At 38.9% G+C, this 22714-nt stretch overlaps 1 protein-coding gene across 1 annotated transcript in view; it reads right to left on the reverse strand.

Moving 5' to 3' along the window:
• Positions 1-13700, reverse strand: part of ACBD6 (acyl-CoA binding domain containing 6) — a 191112-nt gene extending 177412 nt beyond the window's left edge. The window contains exons 1-3 of the mRNA XM_039249307.1: positions 13105-13700; positions 6034-6098; positions 3303-3399 (exon numbers count right to left, since the gene is read on the reverse strand). Of these exons, the coding sequence (XP_039105238.1) occupies positions 3303-3399; positions 6034-6098; positions 13105-13326 (384 nt within the window). The 5' untranslated portion in view covers positions 13327-13700. The remainder of the gene's footprint in view (positions 1-3302; positions 3400-6033; positions 6099-13104) is intronic.
• Positions 13701-22714: the final 9014 nt, after the last annotated feature.

A 22714-nucleotide genomic window follows, 5' to 3' on the forward strand; every position in this document is an offset into this window, starting at 1 on the left:
ATCAGGCTCTGTGACGACAGCATGAAGCCTGGTTAGGACTGACTCTCTCTCTCTCTCTGCCTCTCCCCCACTCACGTGCTCTCTCTTCCTCTCTCAAAATAAATAAACATTTTAAAAATGTATACAAAACATAAAATTCCTCTTTATAACTAGATTACAGATGTCAAAGTATTTTTAGAACAAAGTATTAAAGAATGATCTTTATTTGAAAGTACCTTTGATTCTGTTTAGTTTATTCAAATTTATGTCCAAAAGGTAAGATTTAGATTTTTTTTTCTTAAATGTTTATTTTTGAGAGACAGCAGGGGAGAGGCGGGGGGGGGAGGGGCACAGAGGATCGGAAGTGGGCTCTATGCTGACAGCAAGAGAGCCCAATGCAAGGCTCAAACTCATGAACTACGAGATCATAACTGGAACCAAAGTCACATGCTTAACTGACTGAGCCACCCAGGTGATTTAGATATTTTTAAAAAGCATCCTTACTGCCTGTTTAAATTTCCATAAGAAAGAACTACCTAACCACAAAGACTCTGCAACCATTTCTAAAAGTGATATATAACACAACTTTATTTAGTAGTAATTAAGGTATTGAAGGTAAGAAATCATAATTTTTGTCATTTATCATAAGTTATAAACTCAGGGACACCTGGATGGCTCATCAGTTAAGTGTCTGACTCTTGATTTGGGCTCGGGTCATGATCTCATTGGTCATGAGATCGAGCCCCACATCAGGGTCGGCACTGAGCATGAAGCCTGCTTGGGATTCTCTCTCTGCCCATCTTCTGCTTGTGCTTTCTCTCTCTCTCAAAATAAATAAACATTAAAAAAAAAGTCATACACTCAAATGTCTACATGGGCCAGCCATTAGAAACAGTCAAGTATAATCAATAGGGAAGAACTAAGACCACAGCCACTAACAAGTACTCACCAAAACGCATTCAAATTCAAGTTTTGTTTTCCTTTTTATTTATTAATTTATTTATTTTTAAATGTTTATTTATTAAAGAGAGAGTGATCACAAGTAGAAGAGGGGCAGAGAGAGAAGGAGAGACAGAATCCCAAGCAAGCTCAGCACTGTCAAAATAGAGCCTGACACAGGGCTCAAACCCACAAACTATGAGATCATGACCTGAGCTGAAACCAAGAGTCAAATGCTTAACCAACTGAGCCACCCAGGTGCACCCTCCTTGTTTTGCTTTTCAGACACTGTGCCATATATGTTCAGGAGTATAGTACAGAGGGACGCCTGTTTTGACCACTGAATTTCAGATATGAAGTCCTTAGGGCCTCTATGATCTGTACCTGTATGAAAACTTGTTCTACAAAAGATATTAACAAAATGGAATATTTCTGAAAATGAATATTCACACACATCGAAAACATCAGGAAATGTTTCAATAACTTCAAAAAGCCAGTCATATCATTTAAAGATACCCTAAGCTGGTTATCTCCCCCTCTTTGTAGTCACAATTAAGATAGATTTTTATATCTCATAATATATAATCTTTAAGATTCCTTGCAACTCTGACATTTTAAGATTCCATGATTGGGTCCCTGGGTGGCTCAGCTGGTTAAGCATCCAACTTCAGCTCAGGTCACGATCTCATGGTCTGCAGGGTCAAGCTCTGTATCAGGCTCTGCACAGAGAGCTCAGAGCCTGGAGCCTGCTTCAGATTCTGTGTCTTCCTCTCTCTCTGCCACCCTCCCCCACTTGTGCTCTGTCTCTGTCTTTCAAAAATAAGTAAGTGCTAAAAAAAATTTTTTTAATAAGATTCCATGATAATGGAACAAAATTCTTTCAAGCTGGTAAAACGTGTATCAATGAAATAACTTAATTATTACCAAAAAGAAATCTGAAAATTGCTGAATTCATTCATTACTGAAATGTTTGGTCTAAATATTATTAATGAAAAATAATAATTTGCATTTTTTAAGTTTATTAATTTTGGACAGAGAGAGTATGAGCAGAGGAGGGGCAGAAAAAGAGGGAGAGAGAGAATCCCAAGCAGACTCCACACTGTCAGTGCAGAGCCTGATGCAGGGCTTGAATTCATGAACCATGAGATCATGACCTGGGCCAAAATCAAGAGTCAGACACAACCCACCAAGCCACCCAGGAAGCCCTCAATTTGCATTTCTGACATGATACCAATGCAGCCTCTATCTCACTAAAACACCTGTCAACCATGTTTCAAAAAACTTTTCAAATAAAATAGCAATCCCACTGTTATTAAATTCTTTCTAGATGTTCTCCAATAAGTCACTAGAAAAAAAGGGTACACTTAAGTGAACAATATCCAATACCCCCAAGGTACAAAGTAACCTCTTTCCACTGGATCCCAAGCACTTGCATTTCCATTGTTTTATACAATGATCATATTTTGGTATGTTTTATCTTCTCTACTGTACTTTAAAACATTTTTTAATGTTTGTTTACTTTTGAGAGGGAGAGAAACAGAGCATGAATGGAGGAGGGGCAGAGAGAGAGGGAGACACAGAATCCAAAGCAGGCTCCAGGCTCTGAGCTGTCAGTACAGACCCTGATGCAGGGCTCAAATTCATGGACCATGAGATCATGACCTGAGCCAAAGTCAACCGCTTAACCAACCGAGCTACCCACGTGCCCCTCTCTTCTCTAATGTACTTTTAAGCTACACACTGGTAGAAAGCATGTCTGGCACACATTTTATCCCCAACAAAAAGCATTTTGTACTTGCACAGAAACTGCTCATAAAAAAAGAAAGTCCAAGAGAAAGCTACCATTTCTCAAGATAATGATTATCTCATGTTAAACTGTTTCCAATTCTGAAATGAATGGAGTTTTTACAAAATGGAAATTATGATCATGCTTTAATTCTCTATAATTCAGAGAAGTTCTCAGAATCAGTAGCTGGTTATGTTACTATTTAAGCAATAGCATTTTGAGACAGAAAAATATAATAACTTCATAATCTTTTAAGAAAATAAAACTTTAGGGGCGCCTGGGTGGCTTAGTTGGTTAAGCATCCAACTTTCACTTAGGTCATGATCTCACGGTTTGTGAGTTCGGGCCCCGCGTCGGGCTCTGTGCTGACTGCCAGCTCAGAGCCTGGAGCCTGTTTCAGTCTGTGGCTCCCTCTCTCTCTGACCCTCCCCTGTTCACGCTGTCTCTCTCTCTCTCTCCCCTAGAAATTAAAAAAAAAAAAAATTTTTTTTAAAAAAGAAAAGAAAACTTTAAAAATGTTACCTAAGCCTAAGCTCGGTTTTAAACTTTTGAGAAGATATGTTTTTGGAAAGCATTATTTACAATCATCAAATCTTACCTGAGGATTCCAACCTGGATCTAATTTCTTAACTACTGCAATGTACTCCTGCATTGCTTGACTGGGGCTTGAATCACCAAGTGCTTTCCATGCTTCCCTATAGTAAAGAATATCCAAAATGACCACTCATTAACTATGGAAGTAACACAAACAGCACATTCCTTTTTAGTATTAAAAACTTGGCATGCACATTTTAAGGATGTGGGAAATAGATATAATAAGCCACAGATGAGTAGGTCTCTTTTTTTTGCACTCACATTGGTCTATACCAATATACACCTTATATCCTACCATCGAAGGAGCCTTTTCAGACTTCTTTTTTCCTAATCACCCTCCCCCATGAAATTTTAGTAACAGATACATTGCATATCAATTGAATTTTGGAAGACCACAAACACTATAATATCCAAGATTTTATAACTCCCCAAAACTCACCATTCATCCCCACTGAGAATGTATGATCTACAGACCAATAAAAGCAGTTTCCACCTTTTGAATTAACTGTGCTTACAGCATTTCGGTAACATATGAACTAATCAGCACACGAAACAATAGTTCTTGGGAAAACACTTCAAACTTCTTATTTAAGCTGTAAGAAACACACCTTCCCATTCTGCTGTTATCTCATCTGTAAGCTGCTAGTAGTGGGTCCTGAGGCAGGGACTTCAAAAGTGAGGGGTGGTAAGGACAGAGATAAGAATTCTAATGAGAAAGAAGGTAGGGGCTACTTGCAGTATAAATACCAAGAGTAATATTTTAATCCTGTGCCCCCTTCTGGGTCATCCTTTTCTTCTTTTTTCTGCAAGCTGCCAAGATAGGCTCCTTCTTGGTTTTGTCCTCCCCGTTCTCCTTCCACCCAGGAAGTAGATCCACTGATCTGGCGTAAAACACAATTCAGTGCCGCAGTTTTTCACTACCTTCCTGCTTCCACACAACAAATGTAGTATCTTTCTGAGGTTTTCCAAATGTATTTTTACTGACTCTCTTGAGTCAGTAAATGAATGCATCCTAACACCCTATCCCTAAATACATCAGCATATATCAAACTGAGGAAATTTAACATCAATACTGCCATATAATATATACACTACCTTCAGATTTCCCTGATTACCCAATAATGTCTTGTATAGATTTCTTCTCCCAGACCAGGAGCCAATCAAGATTCATGCAGAGCACGGAGTTTCTTTTTTTGTCTTCCGTGATACTGACATTTTTTAAGAGTCCAAACCAGTTGTTTTATAAAAGATCTGTCAATTTGGATTTCTCTGATTGTTTCCTCACCTACAGTGTTCTTGCCAAAAATGATCAATCGTGATTAGAAGCAGGCTAAATGCTTTGGCAAGAGCGACATACAGGTGATGTGTGCTTTACCACACATCACATCAGGGGGCACATGACATCACTTTGTCATCATCAAAGATAAGATAAGGATTTAGAAGCAGTGTCTCCCAGTTGTCTTCCTTATAAGTAAAAAGTAAGCTGTGGGTCAGGATTGTGTAAACGCTGCTCCTCAGTGGTTTTTCATCTAATGGTTTCAGCATCCACTGATGACTCCTGCCTGAATTATTATAGTGGTTGTAAAATCAAAACTTTTTAAAATTGCTAAAAACAATGAAAAAACAGGTAAGCAGGTGGAAAAAAATAATGCTGAAGTTCAGAAATTTCTTAAGGTAAAACAACAAACTACAATAAAAGTTTCATCAGCTAGTCTCTACAACAGTAATAAAGGGTCAGAGAACTATTTGTTATCATTAGCAAAGAAAACTGCTGCCAGAGTGGAAATCAAAGCATTGCTTCCCTTACTGAGAATGTCCTACACCAAAATAAGCTGAACAGGTGCTTAATGACATAACTGATTTACATTAAGTTCAAGTTTTGCATCTCTTTACAGCTAGGTAACAGTCCACAGGGAGGCAACTTGTCAGGGGACCGCATTTTGAGGAGCACTGCTCTAGAATAGAAAGTTAGAATCCATTTCTAGCACCCTTCTCTCTACAACCATACTTCATTTTTTAAATCCCTATCCTTTCCAGGGCTGACTCTCCAGAGTCTTTCCTTCTGTAACTATGGGGTACTGTTGTACACAATTCCTCTTTTTTCACTTAGATAAGAGTAAATAAGGCCTCATATGATAAGAAGGAACCTCTGAACTAAAAGTAAAAAACTGGGGAGGGTATAATTTTTTATGGATTCAGGAAAGAAATGGACTTAGTATCTCCCCCCTCCCTTCTCCCCCCCAAATTATTATAAGCACTTCTTCACTGTGGTGTGGGTGGGGCAAGGAACAGAAGAGCAATAGAGATGAGAAGATAAAATTGGGATGCGGTGAAGAGTAAAAATGAGGATTTAGCCTGTTCTCTGTTCCCATCCTCCTGTCCTTCTTCCAAAGATTCTTCCAGAGGGCAGAAGTGGTGATCCATTAGGGGCTCTATGACAGGATAGGAAAATCTCAAGGAATAGCTCTGAACACCACTGTCTAAGAAGCTATTCACATGTAAGAAGTGTATGTCTGTTGTGGACTAAGTATATACCAACATCATGGCATGAGAATCCTTTAGGAGACTTAGCTAAAAGCGGATTCTTTTAATCTCTCTCCCAATTGCCTGTTGTTAGTACAGTCTACAGCAGAGAGATTAACATAAAAATAATTCTTTAATCTGCTCACTACTTTCTAATTCCTAAACACCTAAACCATTTCCAACAACCTCATTAGATTCCAAGAATTTCTTACCATTTTTGCTTTCCTTCAAAATCAAAGAAGCTTGGTTTAGGAGTATTACAATTTCCAACTTTGACCTAATTGAAGGGAAGGGGAAAAAAAATCAAGAACTTATTTTTTCAAAGAAATTCCAGAGAAACTTTTTATTTTCAAATTTATTATGTATACTTAGTAACTATAGATTAGAAAATATCTATACAAAATATAACAATTTAACTTAACATTCTTTCCAAAAGCAAACAAAAAACAAACTTTAAATAAAGGCTGCGCTGGCCTAGTGCATAAAACAACTGTTGTCTAATACTGTGATACATAAAAAAAAATATATATGGGTAACAAACACTTGTATTCTTAAACCAGTAGACAAATCATACATGTAAGGCAAACTATAAATACAGATTATGTAATCCTTATTTCCATTTATTCTATAGAAGAATTTTTAAACGTGCAAAAAACAAGTTTATAGTACAATTTATCAGAATTCCTAATATTGTTTACGTTGATTCTCATTACACTATCAGCCATTTTCTCTCTCCCAATTCCAGAAGAAAGCACACTCTTTGTTAAGTATCCTATAATGAAACTAATCAATACAAATACAGATGCTGAAAGTGATGAAACAAATTTTCAAGGGTTTTTCAACAACAATATAAATTCTATCTACTCCACTATAATCATTTTCTTGTTTGTGGTCAATATTTATTTGTAAATCCTCAAATATCATTTGTAGTGAAACTATACAGTAATTATTTTCATTGTGAATAAACAAATGAAATTCACACAAGTGCAGAATTTATTACACAGCCCGATTCCCACTGCCAGAAATAATCTTCTCCTTCTGATGAACTCACACCATTTACTTTGTATACCTCTGACAGCACTTTTCACTTTTACCTGGTATTAGAAAGTTTCATGTGAAGTCTCATCTTTGTATCAAAACACAGCCTCTAGGAAACTATTCTTATCACACTCATTGCACCTTATATAGTGCCTAACCTGAGGTTGTTAAAAATGTTTGTTGGATGTGGAATGAATATGTCAGGCACGTGTTCACCCAAATATCTATTCTTCCTAAATAGATACCAAAATCCGACCCCCATCTATTTCTGAGATCTTCTCACGATCTATTACTCTTACACACTTGAATTTTGCTAAAATCAAACTGATGGTCTACTCGCTAACCAGACTGACCTACTCTCTGCTTTAGGGATTTTTACTCTGTTGTGCTCGTGTTATCGCCCTCACCTGAAATGCCTTCTCTTCCTTCAGCTTTTCAAAATGCTACACCTTTCAGTCCCACTCAAAGTTTGAATGTAAGAACTCTTTCGGTCTACAATGACTTCATCCATCTCTGAATTCATAACAATAATCATCTCTGTCATTTGCTTGGCAATTAATCACACAGCCCTCGGATGAATATTAAAATGCACCCTTACATGGGAGCAGACCTATTATAATGGGACCAAAAGGGAAAACAGTGTGAGCACAGGAACTGCATTTCTTGATCACCATAAAACAAAAGTTTAACATGTTATGTCAAATGGGCCATACAGCAATCCTCTTAGGTTTGCCTTTACAAACTCATTTTATAAATGAGTACAGAGAAACTGAAGAGGGTTGAGGGAGTTCACATACTACATTAGCACTCACTCCTGAATTGGTAGTCAGGATTTGAACTTAGGACTGTTTGACTCCTAAGTCCAATATTCCTTTTCTATACCACTTCGCTTTACATGCCACACAGAATCTAGGCTTCAGTTCTGGCATCTCTAAAATCACTTGAACTACTGGATTGTTAGAAACATAAGAGAAACTATATAACATATCATAAAAGCAGCTTTAATTACTATCTTTGGTTTTTGTTTTGTTTTTTTAATCCAGACACCTGCCAGTGGCAGAAACAAATACCAATATCCATTCTCCATTTCTCCCACACAAAATCTCAGCCAGACACATGGTCATCTGGCTAAACATTACATGTGGTCATGCAACTTCAGCCCAGGTTCAGGGGACAAGATGTGTGTGAAAGTGATATAAATATCTTCCTTAATGGGGTGTCTGGATGGTTCAATTGGTTAAGTGACAGACTTCAGCTCAGGTCATGATCTCATGGTTCATGAGTTTGAGCCCTACATTGGGCTCTCTGCTGTCAGCACAGAACCCACTTGGGGTCCTCTTTCCCTGTTCTCTCTCTCAAAAATAAACAAACATTAAAAAAAAAGAAAAGAAAAGAGGGCTTGTCCTTCCCTTTCCCTGAGCCATGGCTAGAACATGCATGTGGTGATGGTGAGCCATCTCTGGCCAGGGAAAGTGGTTCTCAGGGGAACAGTTCTCAAACTTTTTGGTCTCATGATGGCTTTAAAGTTCTCAGAAAATGAGGACCCCCAGAAACTTTATGTAAGCTATATCTATCAATATTTAGCATATTAAAAATTAGGAGGCATTTTAAAAATATGCATTAACTAATTTAAAAATAATAAACTCGGGGCGCCTGGGTGGCTTAGTCGGTTAAGCGTCAGACTTTTGCTTAGGTCATGATCTCGCGGTTCGTGGGTTCGAGCCCCGCGTCGGGCTCTGTGCTGACTGCCAGCTCAGAGCCTGGAGCCTGTTTCAGAGTCTGTGACTCCCTCTCTGACCCTCCCCTGCTCACGCTGTCTCTCTCTCCTAGAAATAAATAAAAATTAAAAAAAAAATTTTTTTTAAATAAAATAAAATAAAAATAATAAACTCATTAAATTAATAACAAAATTTTATAAAAATAACTATATATTCTAAAGCAAAAAAGCTTTATTGAGAAAAGTGATATTTACATTTTGCACATCTCTTTAACGTCTGCCTTAATAGAAGGCAGTTGTTTTCTCTTATCCATTTCTGTATTCGATCTACCGCAATATGTTGCTTTGGTTGAAGTATATGAAGAAAATGCAGCTTCATAAAGATTTGTTGTTAGAAATGAGAAAAGAATTTAGCAGCATTTTCAGATAACTATGGATATTCTTCTTTGATACCACACCAAAACTCAACAAGTGGCAGTTTCTTTAAGGTCAGATGCAACGTGGACTCTGAGGTCACATCAATGAACTTTTCATAACTGTTACGATAAAATCCAATGGTCTGACTTGCACTTTTTTTTTTCTTTAACGTTTATTTATTTTTGAGAGAGAGAGAGACAGTGTGAGGGAGGCTCAGAGAGAGAGGGAGACACAGAATCTGAAGCAGGCTCCAGGCTCTAAGCTGTCAGCACAGAGCCCAACACCAACCCACAAACCATGAGATCATGACCTGAGCCAAAGTGGGAAGTCCAACCAACTAAGGCACCCATGCGCCCTAACTTGCACTTTGAATGGATCTTTTATTCATGCATAATTTGTAACATTCCATGCAACAGTTGGAAAATATGGTTCACTGAGTTGTGCATTCCTTCCAAATGCTGACACATTTCATTACCAAAAGCAGAAGTCTACAATCATTAATATCACCATTAATCTCATCAAAAAGTTTTTAAGTATTAGGAAGCTGTTTGGTTCATATGACAGATACAGATTTTCCAAACTATCAATTTTCACTTGAAGGCTCAAATGTTACCATTGGCAACACATACTATCAGCTGTTTTCCTTCAACTGACAGGCTCACTTTAATCACTCTGAAGAAACTACCTGCCATATACTCAAATCTGAATAAGCACAGTTTATCTGTGAGTGGCTCTGTTAAGGAAAAATGATGTTTCATGAAAAAAACGGATAGCTCAGCTTGCAACTCAAAAATTACACAAGTGTTTTCCCTCCAATTAGCCAGCAGAACTCAGTGGGCAGAAGTGCCTTGTGTGTACCCCGCATTTCATCACACACGATATTAAAGACTTCTACTCAAGAGTTAATATTAATAAAAATCAATGATATTTACTCCTTTATCAAAGACATTTTTAAGTGAAACTGGCTTTTTTTCCCCCTCTGAGTACATAGTTGTAAAAATACAGTACTAGTATAGTTTGCTGCCACTGCCTTGATTCGTGTTGATGCATCACCAGTTTCATCACACAGAAAAAAGGCAAATAGTGTATTAGTATTATTACAAAAATAGTTTTGATCTTACAGAGCTCCTGAGAAAGTCTCAGGGATTCTCAGGGGTCTCTAGGCCATAATTTGAGAAGTGCTACCTTGAGGGATGGCAGAGCTACAGGAGGGAGAAGGACCAAGCCCCTGGACGATCTCGTGAAGCAGAGCCACCCTCCCAGCTCTAGCTCATCTACCTCCACACCATGATGTGCAATGAAAATAAAAGTTCAGCAGCTGACCCTGTATTCTGACACAGAAGCTTTTGTATTCCCACATTCAAAGAATAGTTCTGGATCAGAAAAGACTGGAAAAATAAAACTACAGATTTTAGGACATGATGAGCAACAGTTTCCAAATCATTAAATAATGAATCATGAGCTGTAAAGCAGAGTTACAAAATGCAGCATTTTAAAAGAACATCTAAACTCTGTTCTCTCTGATATATGTGATATATCCGGTGCCCGTGAAACAGAATATTTTAACAAATAATAGCACATGCCAGCAGATCATGTAACCGGGTTAAAGTAGGAGAACATGCTGAGTATCCTCACCATGCTCATGCTGAAGCCTCCTATAAAATGAAGCCAAAAGGAGTTTGAAATTTTCACTGTCCTAGAGTTTTCACAGGTACCAATGAGTTATCTTTTGCTGGGCACGGGTAGGCTAACGCAGAGAACCAAAAAACTATTAATTTGTGTGATCTTTTTGAAACTTCACTAAAAGATGATTTTGGGGTTACAGGCTTATCTGAAACTAAAAGAGCTGACTCTTAGGTAAGTGTAGAGCTCTGCCCAAGAAAAGAAGGTGCACAGCTTAGCGTATTTTTATCATTGTCCTGGGGACAACTTTACCTCCTTCAGCCTGCAAAATACAGTGCTATTCCAAATACAAAACATAATTGTGTCATGAGAAATTCTGATCCACCATGCAGAAATTATATCAGAATCTCAACTTTATTATTCTATCAAAGACGCTATTTTTAACACTATCTCAGGATTCTGTTCAAAATACAATATGTAGAAGAGATTGATAAAAATTGTGTCCCATTGTCATATCTAAGTAAACATAATTTTATTCTTTAATAATGAAAACTTTTATTTCCAGATACAGAATATTTTTAAACACCTTAACATCAAATTCTTGAAAGGGTGAGGGAGGGGCGCCTGAGTGGTTCAGTTGGTTGAGCGTCCGACTTCGGCTCACGTCATAATCTCACGGTTCATGGGTTTGAGCCCATCAGGCTCTGTGCGGACAGCTAGCTCAGAGCCTGGAGCCTGTTTCGTATTCTATGTCTCCTTCTCTCTCTGCCCCTCCCCAGTTCACGCTCTGTCTCACTCTGTCTCTCAAAAGTAAATAAAAAATGTAAAAAAAAAAAAAATTTTTTTTAATAAAATAAAAAAAAAAAAGGGTGAGGGACACACCTCTTCCAGAATATCTGGATGGAGTATACTTGAGACAGAATCATTACCAACTGACAAGTGACTTCACTGATAACTTAGAAATCAGGTATTTAATAATGATGACTTTAGTATCAGTATATAAAGCTATGTCCTACAAAGAAAAAGAATGTTCTCCAGGGCATTTGTAGGAAAAATTTTATACTGCCCAGAGAATTATTATTCAGACATGTTAAAGGTCCCAGTACAATGTTCAATAAACTCTTGTTAAATGACTGCAAATCTCATTTTAATGTTATTTGGACAATGTAAATAACCAAAGAAAGAATGGATATCCACAACTGCTGCAAAGAAGCAAATTCCAAGGCCAATTCAAGCGTAATTTTCATTCAACACTATAATTTATACCATATATGTCTACAGCTCTCTCAAGTCACTTTAACTGATATTCATAGCTGAAATTCATCAATCTTCAAAAGAAGGCTTAGCTCTACTGAGCATGTTCACTTGAAGAATACAGAGGAACCCCACCACTATTTTTTTTTTAAGGAAACATGAGGAATAAATAGATACCAAGAAGCAAAAGAAAGGTGAACATTTTTTAGTAAAATAAAATGGACTGTTACCCAGAACATTACTGCTTCCAATGTTCCGAAGAGCTGGAGTTTTTCTAAAATGTTATTTAACTCCTGTTAGCAATTTTTCACATGTTTAAATGTATATTCCTTAAGTAACTTTTTAAGTCTCTTAAAGGCAAATACTATGATGGTTTTCTTCTCTGCACTCCCTGCAGGCATAACACCCAAGGGTTCTGCACATAAAAGATGCTGTACGAGGACTGGTTGATTACGATAAAGCAATTATTTTTCCTTCTCGTCCCTTTGATCCTTGGAATGATAAGTTAAACATGTCTTACATGACATTACGATCATTATTTCCAGATAAAGTTCAGAACCTTAGACAAAGTCAGGAGCTACAATCTAGTTCTAGTTCTGACTGATTTTTCTGTATGACCCTAGGCAAGTCTTCTATGCTTTGGGGGCTTCTCTTTCCCGCAAAAGAAGGGGATTATTTCACCTGGTGTTCACTAGCTCTAAAATTTTTATAATTGTATCTAACAGACAGAAGCGTATTTAGCCAAAACATAAGTCTAATATATTTAGGATTTTAAAAATCACAATAAAGATGGTAATACTTTATTTTGTACTGCATCACTTTTTTATTACAATTATATAACTCCCTCGGATCTCACAATTTTTTTAACATTACTTCCGTATGACCATCTTACTTCCATAACTACCTCCATATGACCCTTTAGCAAGAGTGAATGATAAACCTTATTTTATCCTCCTCATTTTGCAAAGGTTCTTAAGTTAGTAAAAGCATTAAGCGCATGGTCACGGTGCAAGTCAGAGACGACACAGAAAACTGACATTCAATGTCCTGTGAAGTATTACTCCTAGGAGAACAGATAGGTCCTTTCCGAATTCAGAATGATGCTAATCCTTAACAGATGACTAAACACACATACACACACAGAAACTTACACTTCGCCATTACTATTAGCTTGGGGAGGAAAGAGAAGGCCTCCTGTGGCGCTCCCGCCCCCACCCCTTCCCTGGGACTTTACCTGCTTGTACCTGGCATACAGGTACAAGAGCTGCTCCCGGCTGGCCACCTGAACCAGGTCTTGGAGGTGCTCTGCCGCCTTCTCAAAGAGCTCGGCCAGGCTCCCGGACGCCTCGGTCTCGGGGCTCTGGAGGGATTCGACATCGCCGGACTCGTCCCCCGAGCTCAGCTCTCCGCCGCTGTCGCCCGTGGTGGCCCCCGCGGGCAGGAATGGCGAGGCCATGTGTCCTTGCTCGGCCCGTCCCTCTGCGTCCGCTCGGTGCTCCTCGGATCGGGTGTAACGCCGGCTTCGGGGGGGGGGGGGGGGGGGGGCCTGGCCCACCAGTCTCGGTCCCGAGCCCGACCTCGAGTCGGACCCGAGCCCACTTACTCTGCGCTGCCTCACGTAACTCTGCCTCCCTCCCACTTCTCTCCGGGCGTACGGGGTGGGCTCCGCTCCTCTCGGCGGCTCTGCCCGGCCCACCGGGTCTCCTCCGGCTTCCTCAGGCTAACGGCACGCTCCGGCTCGCCCCCGGGTCCCTCCGCCGGCGAGCGGGTCTAGGGGCTGCGCAGCTGAGATATCCGGGAGGAAGGGCGGCTGGCGGCGCGGGCTGGCAGGCGTGCGCGCCGAGAGGGGCGGGGCGGCGTGCGCGCGAGGCGGGGCGGGGCGGGGCGGCGCGCGCGCGCGCCTGAGCACGCGTCCGAGCACGCGCGCGGGGCTAGGCGCGGAGGCGGCCTCGGCGCTGGACCCGCCAGGGCGGGCGGGCTTGTGTTGGGCGCCCTCACCTAAAGGGAACTCGCGGGGCCGCGCGGGAGAAACGGTGCTCGGAGAAGCTGTCCTCAGTCATCGGAATGTCTGTTAATCGTTTTGTCGAAATTGCTAGTCACATAGTCTGGAACCTGTTCTAGGAATGGGCCATTGGAGGTGGGGAAGGAGGCCGTCTATTTGGTAGTGTAGCGACGGGAGCGGAGTCGCGGGAAACACGGAGCTGAGGACGAAGGTTCCGCCTGTACCCGTCTCCAGGGGTGTGTGACCCGGGCGCCCCCAAACTGGCCTCCGATCCCTGCACGCACATCTCTTGCTTGAGAGCTTGGCTCTAACTTGAAAAATGAATGAAGATTTGGGAGCCGGGGCCTTTCCCCGCCTAAATCGCGTGACTGATGGTGGAACCTCTCCTCTCCGTCTCGCTTTGCACGCCTGTGGAACGCCCCACTTTCCAGGGCGGTACTGGGACGCCCCCATCTCCCTCTCCGCCTTTAGCGCGCCTCTTCTCTGAGACTTTGCCGCTGTGCCTGGAAGACACTAAAGTGAAACCGAAATCGGGGACACAGTTCTGCCTTAAAGGAACTTACACAAAGGAACTTACACAAAACTACACAAAAACTCTAACATGATTGTAACAATTAACTTTTACTTAGTAGTTCTTATGTCCCAAGTGTTGTAAAACAAAAACGAAAACACTTAATGTTCATTAAGTCTCAAAACGATGTAATAAGCTCCATCAGACTTGGTACAAAGAAAATGTACTAAAGAATGGTTATTGGGATGTTTGGATGGCTCAATCCGTTGAGCATCCCACTCTTGATTCCGGCTCAGGTCATGATGCAGTGGTGGTGGGATCAAGTCCCTCCACCAGCTCCATAAGCTTGGAGCCTGCTTAAGATTCTCTCTCTCTCCCTCCCGCTGCCCCTCTCCCCTGCTCACATGCGCTCACTCAGCGTGCTCTCTCTCTCTCCCTATCAAAAGTTAAAAAAAAAAAATCAAGAGTGGTTAGTGACCATTTGGGGTTAGACCTTATGCAGGTGGACATGGGAGAAAGGTAGACAAGTAAGAGAAGAAATAAAAGGCAGGTAGTTGTGAAAGCTTTGGTCAGGAGTCAGCAAACATTCCTTGAGTATCTAGAATGTGCCTCTGTCAGCCTCTGCTCTCAAGGCACCCAACCCAGTCAAGGGATGGCTGATGAAGAAATTCTTACAATTAAAAAGTGATAATAATAATAACTCATTGAATCCCTCCTTGTTTAAATCCTTACTACTAAAGGTGGGTATAGTTATTTCCACTCTGCACATAGGAAATCAGTACAGAGTCCTTGAGTAACATGCCTAAGGCTGCACAACTAGTAAGGAGAGAATCAAGGAAAAAGTCAAGCTTCATCTCTTTCTGTATTCAGGAACAGTTTAAATAATATGGGAATAAAGCAGGCAAAATTCTCTTACGAACATAAGCATACAGCAATTCTACTTTCATCCAGCAAGAATGTATATGTGTGTTCACCAAAAGCCATGTACAGGAGCATTCATGGCAGCACTATTTCTATACAGCTCCACATTGGAGACTCCCAAATGTCCACCAACTGTAGAATGAATAAACTGTAGTGTGCTTACACAACGGAGTACTATGCAGCAGCAAGAATGAACTAAATATAACATACATGACATGAATAAATCTCATAAACATAATGTAGAACCCAAGAAAACTGACACAAAAGAGCTCCTATGCATCCATTGATACAAAGCTCAAAATCAGGCAAAACTATTCTGTGGTGTTAAAAGTCAGGAGAGTGCATGGTCTTGAACTGAGCGCTGGTTACACAGGTGTGTTCACTTTATGAAAGTTCACTTAAAATTGATACTCTTCTGTACATACATTGTATTTGAATGAAAAGATTAAAAATAACATTGAAAGGGGTGCCAGGGTGGCTCAGTCAGGTAAGCATCCGACTCGATTTCTCCTCAAGTCACAGTCTCGCAGTTCATGAGTTCAAGCCTTGTATCAGGCTCTGTGCTGTCTACTCAGGATTCTGTCTCTCCCGCTCACTCTGCCTCTCTCTCTCTCATTCAAAATAAATAAATAAGCTTAAAATTTTTTTTAAATAACATGTGAAAAATAAAAACAAGAAGAGCCCCTGATATTCAGAAGCTGGCCTGGCACTCACAACTAAGGAGAATAAGGAATATTGTTCTCCTATTAGATTAAATAGTCTCAAGAAACATCAACCTTGGACAAGGTATCATTGTAAAACCGTGATAAAATGAGACAAAACAAAACACTTCATAAATTCGTCTAGACAGAGACAGAAACAAGAACACTCTGTCCTACAAAATACCAAACACCCTTTCTATTAGCCAAAATGAATGATTACTACTTCTTTACAAATTATAGCTTTATTCTCATGTTAGTCTTCTCTTCCTATAGATAAGATTTATTGAGATGCCCAATCATGGAATTATCCTGGCTTTCTGAAAGCATCCAACCAAGAATAATCTCTGCTTCCTTAGTCTCTACCTCAAGTCGCCAACCAAAGCCCAAATCCTATAATAGAATCTTTCTGAACACCTTCTTACTGAGGCAGCTCATAGTTCCCCATGTTGTATATTCTTCCTTGTTGCAGTAAATACAACTGGATTTACTACAGCTGACTTCCTGGCGGTCTCCAGCTGAAGGGCATTGACACCCGAAAACACTTGATTTCTTGAAGATTCTATGAAAACTTCAAAACTATCAGGATCTGGCAACTTTGAGAGAATAAATCTTTTATAGTTGCTGTTTCCATTCAAGCATTTCTTGGGAATTATAGGGAACTGAATATGTTTTTCTGAATCTCAAGAAGAAATCAGCAGAGAAATCAGGAAGACAGAAGAAAATATCATAATTAGAATAAAAACTTAACAATCAGTATTAAAGAGTAACAACCAATTTGGAGAGGTTACTGATTCAAAGGGATCCACTGACAAGTCAAAAGCCATAGTAGTGTGGCGCCTGGGTGGCTCAGTTGGTTAAGCATCTGATTTCAGCTCAGGTTATGATCTCATGGTTTGTGAGTTCAAGCCCCACTTCGGGCCCTGTGCTGACAGCTCAGAGTCAGCAGCCTGCTTCGGATTCTGTGTCTCCCTCTGTCTCTGCCCCTACCCTGTTCATGCTCTGTCTCTCTCTCAAAAATAAGTAAAACATTAAAAAAAAAAAAAAAGCAATAACAGAAAATGCTAACACCTGGAGTCCAAAGTGAGCCAGGAAAAGGAACAATCAGGAAAAGTGGTCAAGAGCTAATCAGTCTTGCTGGTGGTGGCTGCCTTAGTGTACATGTGTTCATGCCCCCATCTCCTGCTAACAGTGAGTCATTTTGCAAATACAATAAATATTAATAAGATTATGTGCATAGCACACTTTATACAAATTCTATGAGTGATGTTCTGAGAAATAAGTTTTGGAAGCAAAGTAAGTCCATAAACTGGCAATTTCTTTAAGTGATTCTAAATAGCACTGCTAATTTTGCCAAGAGATCTGAGTGTTATGTTTTAAGAATGCTATCCAACAATGTTTGCTGGCATTTTCTAGTGTTTGTATTCACTGTAGGTCAGGTTCTTTATAAGTACTTTAACAGGAAGAAGCTCAAAGAGAAGATTGTAATATACTGCAACATGGCAACCTGAATTTACACAAAACGTGAGTAAAAGTCATACCTGTTTCAATGGCAAAACTAAAGATAGGACAAATAAAGAAAACATTTTTGTTAAAAAAAAAAAGTAAACTGGATTTAGCATAATTCAGGTTTTGTGAAATATTGGCCCTTTTTTACATTAACATTAAAATATTCATTAATTCATCAAAAATGTTCATTCCTAACACATTTCAGACACAGCACTAAACCCTATGGATATCAAGATAAACAAGGTGATTATTCTTGTTACTCTACTCCAGCCACATGGGCACGTTTGTGGCTTTTCTTCAAACCAGTCATTATCCAGAATATTCCCATTTTAGTGACTTTATGCTTGCTAGTCCCTCTTTCTGGAATACTCTATCCCCAGATTTCTATGTGGTTGGCCTTCACCTCCTTTAGGTCTTTTTGCTCAATTGTTGCATTAGCCAAACTCTCCTTGACCACCTTATTAAAAATTGCAATTCCATTCTCCCAACGCCCTAGCCCACTTCTTTAGCACTTACTGCCACCCAGCTAACAATATATTTTAGTCATTTGTTATATCATTCCTATATAAGTTCCAGGAAGGCAGGGATTTCTGTTTGATTTTATCACTTCTGTATTCCCCAGAGCTGACACATAGCTACATCTTTATTGAATAGATAAATGAGTGAATGTATAAAAGATCCAGTCATTGTTCTTTAAGGGATTGGGATAGTGAATGAATAAGGGCAATAATACATGACAAGTGATGTGGAAAGGGCATGCCAGACAGAAGTAACATTAGCACAGGCACAGGGGTATAAAGTTACAAGCAATACTACTGTTTTCACTTAATAATAAGTCAGGTTCAATATGCAAACCGCAGAAGTGTAATTAGCTGATTTTCTCTCACCAACATAAACTAAATATTAGAACATATGCTAACCTACTCCTAAAAGGAAAACCTTGCTTAACAAAGGCTGCATTATCTTTTTTTAAAACCTAATTTATTTATTTTGAGAGAGTGAGAGAGAAAGAGTGTGAGTGGAGGAGGGGCAGAGAGAGGGAGAGAGAGAATCCTAAACAGGCTCCATGCTGTCAGCAGGGAGCCTGATGCAGGGCTTGAACTCATGAACTGCAAGTTCATGACCCAAGCTGAAATCAAGAGTCAGATGCTTAACCAACTGAGCCATCCAGGTGCCCCAAGGCTGCATTATCTTGCAAATGTAAAAGAATACAGCTCTTATAGGTTAGTGGCTTATCTTTATGTCACTAATAAAATTAATGGTACTTACTTAGGATGTAATCTTCTAGGCAATCTATGGCCCTTAATCCGAATCATTTTTTAAAATGTTTATTTGTTTATTTTGAGAGAGAGAGAGAGAGAGAGAGAGCGCACAAGCAGGGGGGGCAGAGAGAGAAGGAGAGAGAATTCCAAGCAGACTCTGCACTGTCAGCCCAGAGCCCTACTCAGGGCTCTATCCCATGAACTAGAAGATGTGACCTGAGCAGAAATCAAGAGCTGGATGCTTAACTGACCGAGACACCAAGGCACCCTTAATCTAACTCTTAAGCACATTAGTGGGACTCTAGCACATAGACAGATAAGCAGATAGAGAGAGATATTAGACTATGTTATCTTATTTGCATAATTTTGAAGTGTTTTTGACCACCTTCAAATACAATGACTAGCAGACTTATACTAAATGCAAAAAAAAAAAAGGAATCACAACAGGAAAATTAAAGCCCCAAACTTAGAGTCTTTGTAAAATCTGTATGATGAGGAAAATTTAATAAAAAATAAAACTACATCCTCAAGTTCTCAGGAAGTTAGATATTTCTTACTAAAAAAAAGAAAATTTTTTGTTAATTTGGAGGCCCCTCCCCCTTAGTAGAGGCTGTTTGATGATAATGGATGGGCTTAACTCAATGTAAGCAACAGAAATTTCTGGGGGGATGTGTTTGTGGGTTTAGAAACTGACTTAATGGTAGAATCTTGTGTAATGCTGCTTGGCATTACATGAATTCAAATACAAAGGCCAATCATCTGTCACACAGCAAAATAGGATTAAATAATAAAAGCCTAGTCTACTCTTAGATATCGGTCCTGAAGACATTCTAGTGTGCTTGATAAAATGAACCACAGAGTAATATAGACAATCAGTGGGCTCAAGTAAGCGAGTAGTGATGGCTCACTTCTGGCCCACATTTGAAACATTTTGGCTGTTGTTGTTCTTGTTGTTGTTAATATATTAGCTAGTACATCAATGGTGCTGCATATTATATATTGGTGTAATATGAATGTGAAGTAGTGAAGTAGTTTTACAATTTCATTGTTATTTCTACTTGCTGAAAATTAATCGACAATGAATTATTAAATGCTGACAACCTTTCAGGTAATGTAATACAGTAAAAAGTCTGCAGGCCAGGGAGTCTGCTATCATTCTTGCCATCAAATAACTTAAATTTTAGTTGTAGAAACAAGATTAGGACTCATTAGAAAACTTGGAAAATTAAATAAGAAAGTGAAATTCAGTACTAAATATGGTGGCACACGCCGAAGCAAAATAATGATAGGATTTTTTAGCTGGATATTCTCCCCATAAAAATCTTCTGTTGAGCAGAGGAGGAAGGAGCCCTTTAAACATTGAGTGACTTCACAAGACCTGATATATTTAGGTGGATGACCAAGTGGATCTAACACACAGGTCTCCTAAAATGCATGTATGTGTGTACGTACATATGTATGTATTATCTATTTATTTTTACTGAAGTATAGTTGACACATAATGCTATAGTCTGGGCCTCTTATACCTACTAAAACACAAGGTACTCAGTATTCATTAAATGAAAAGGAGCTATTAGTCAATTGGCAGAAATTGACGTGTAGGTGCAATAAAAGTAAAGATCTTTAAGGAAAGAATCACTGAACTTGAAACTAAGAAACTAAAAATTTTCTTAGGCATCTCTGTAATCTATCATCTTTTTCTGGGTACAGTTAATAGTTTGAAGAATAAAGGGTCCAGAAAATAAAAACATAAGTAACACAATGCACCTCCATAAAATGTAGTTTCTTTATATGAGAAATGAGACCTGTGGGTTTGATCCACTGACACCACTCTAGGTGGTTTAAGATTCCAGGTGGTTGCCATCTTGCGCGACACCGGTGGAATGAAGGTGTAATATAGACATTGACCACACGATGGCAACATAGAGCCAGGTTTCTTTTCTGCCAGTGAGGTTTGCTGGAGTCTTTGTCTTCGTCTTTGGGAAAAACAGCCACCTTGCACAAGGAATGGAACAATTATTTATGTAATTATATCTTTATGTTGAACAGAAGCCAAATCCTAATTGTGTTTCTTTAGACTTAGAACCCAAGAACTGACACTGAAGAGGAAAACAGGCTTTGTTAAGATGTGCTTGGTTAAAAACGTTTAACAAATGAACTTATTATTCTGAATGTCACAATAAGAAATAGAGGTTATACAGTGTAGAGTGAGATAAACTTAGCTCTGAATCTACGTCATTACCCCCTCTTGATTGTTGTCGGATTTTCTCTTCTTGAAAAGAATTTTTTTTTCTTGCACCTCACCCTGTTCTTCCAAATATTTTGGGGCACTTTAAGCTTAAAATTGACATTCTAGGGGCGCCTGGGTGGCTTAGTTGGTTAAGCGTCCGACTTTCGCTTAGGTCATGATCTCGCAGTTCGTGGGTTCGAGTCCCGCGTCGGGCTCTGTGCTGACTGCCAGCTCGGAGCCTGGAGCCTGTTTCAGTCTGTGACTCCCTCTCTCTCTGACCCTCCTCTGCTCATGCTGTCTCTCTCTCTCCTAGAAATAAATAAAACATTAAAAAAAATTTAAAATTGACATTCTAAAATACACAACAGAAGATAGAATATTTAGTAGGTATATCTTGACATATGTTTATTAAAATTGAAAAGGCTTAGCAAATGAAAATGTACCAAAATGTGAATTTTCATATGCTTTTTCTTTAAGTTTGCATTCTTCAAAATTGTTCAACCCATTGTTGTTGATATTATCCACAGCTGAGCATTATCCTGGAAGAAATCATGACTGTGATGAATTTTGTGGCATTTATGCTTGCAAGAGTTCATCAGGCATTAGTAATAAAAAACTAGGAATGGTTTCTATCATCAAGAAAATCCGGTCAGGCAGACATAATCACATTAACCAGCTTTGTTTATATTACCTTCAAAAGAGAGAATAACATTCAAGTCATTTGGAATGGATCAAGTTTTTTTCCAAAAACATCTTTAGATTGAGAATTAAATTACTCATTTATTTTTTCTGATTGAAGCCTGATTTTAAGTTTTTAACCTCCATCTCTTGAAATGTCAAATGACCATGTATACCTTTAGGCCATTGTTTTTGACTATAGAATTCAACTTCTATTCCTGATCACCCAAATGAATCAAGCAAACAGTAACATCTATTTATTAGTGTGCATCAAGTATTGCTCAGAAATAACAGCACTGTAAACCTTACTGACTCATGTCTGCACATCCACATTGCTGGCTATTATAACTGTCTGAATATTGAATATGTTTCTGCTTCTGATTTTTTTCATGATGGCAAGTTTTCTTTAATCAATTACTTATTATTAACATTTTCAAATATACAGAAAAATTGAAAGAATAGTAAACAATCACCCAACTGTCTATTCCCTGGATTCAACACTTATTAACATTATTCCATATTTGCTTTATCTATCCACCTACCTAAAATTTTCTGATGAACCATTTGAAAATAAGTTATAGACATCATAGCACTTCAAAACCTAAGTACTATGGTATCTTCTAAAAATAAGAAAATCCTATTATAAAAGCATAATACCATTATCATACTTAAGAAAATCAACAAATAACAACTAACATGTAATCTTCTGTATTCAATTTTTCCTAGATTTTCCAAAAAGGCTTAAATACACACATACATTCAAATTACTTAAAACTAAAATACATGGATATGTATGTATTATACATATATTAGCATATGAAAGCCAGAGTTCAGGTCCACAGGGTTGGTCAAAAAAATTAAACCACTTTATAGTGAAGTTGAATAATCAGTAAGAATTTATTGACAATTGACTACATGCTAATTACCATTTCTGATTCTATGAGTGTATGGGTCTATAGAATCATCAAAGGCATTGAGCTTGGGGAGCCTGGCTGGCTCAGTCCATTAGGTATCTGACTCTTGATTTTGGCTC

Source organism: Hyaena hyaena, unplaced genomic scaffold (genome assembly GCF_003009895.1).
Source record: "Hyaena hyaena isolate Hyena2069 unplaced genomic scaffold, ASM300989v1 scaffold_337, whole genome shotgun sequence".
In the NCBI taxonomy this organism is placed as follows: domain Eukaryota; kingdom Metazoa; phylum Chordata; class Mammalia; order Carnivora; family Hyaenidae; genus Hyaena; species Hyaena hyaena.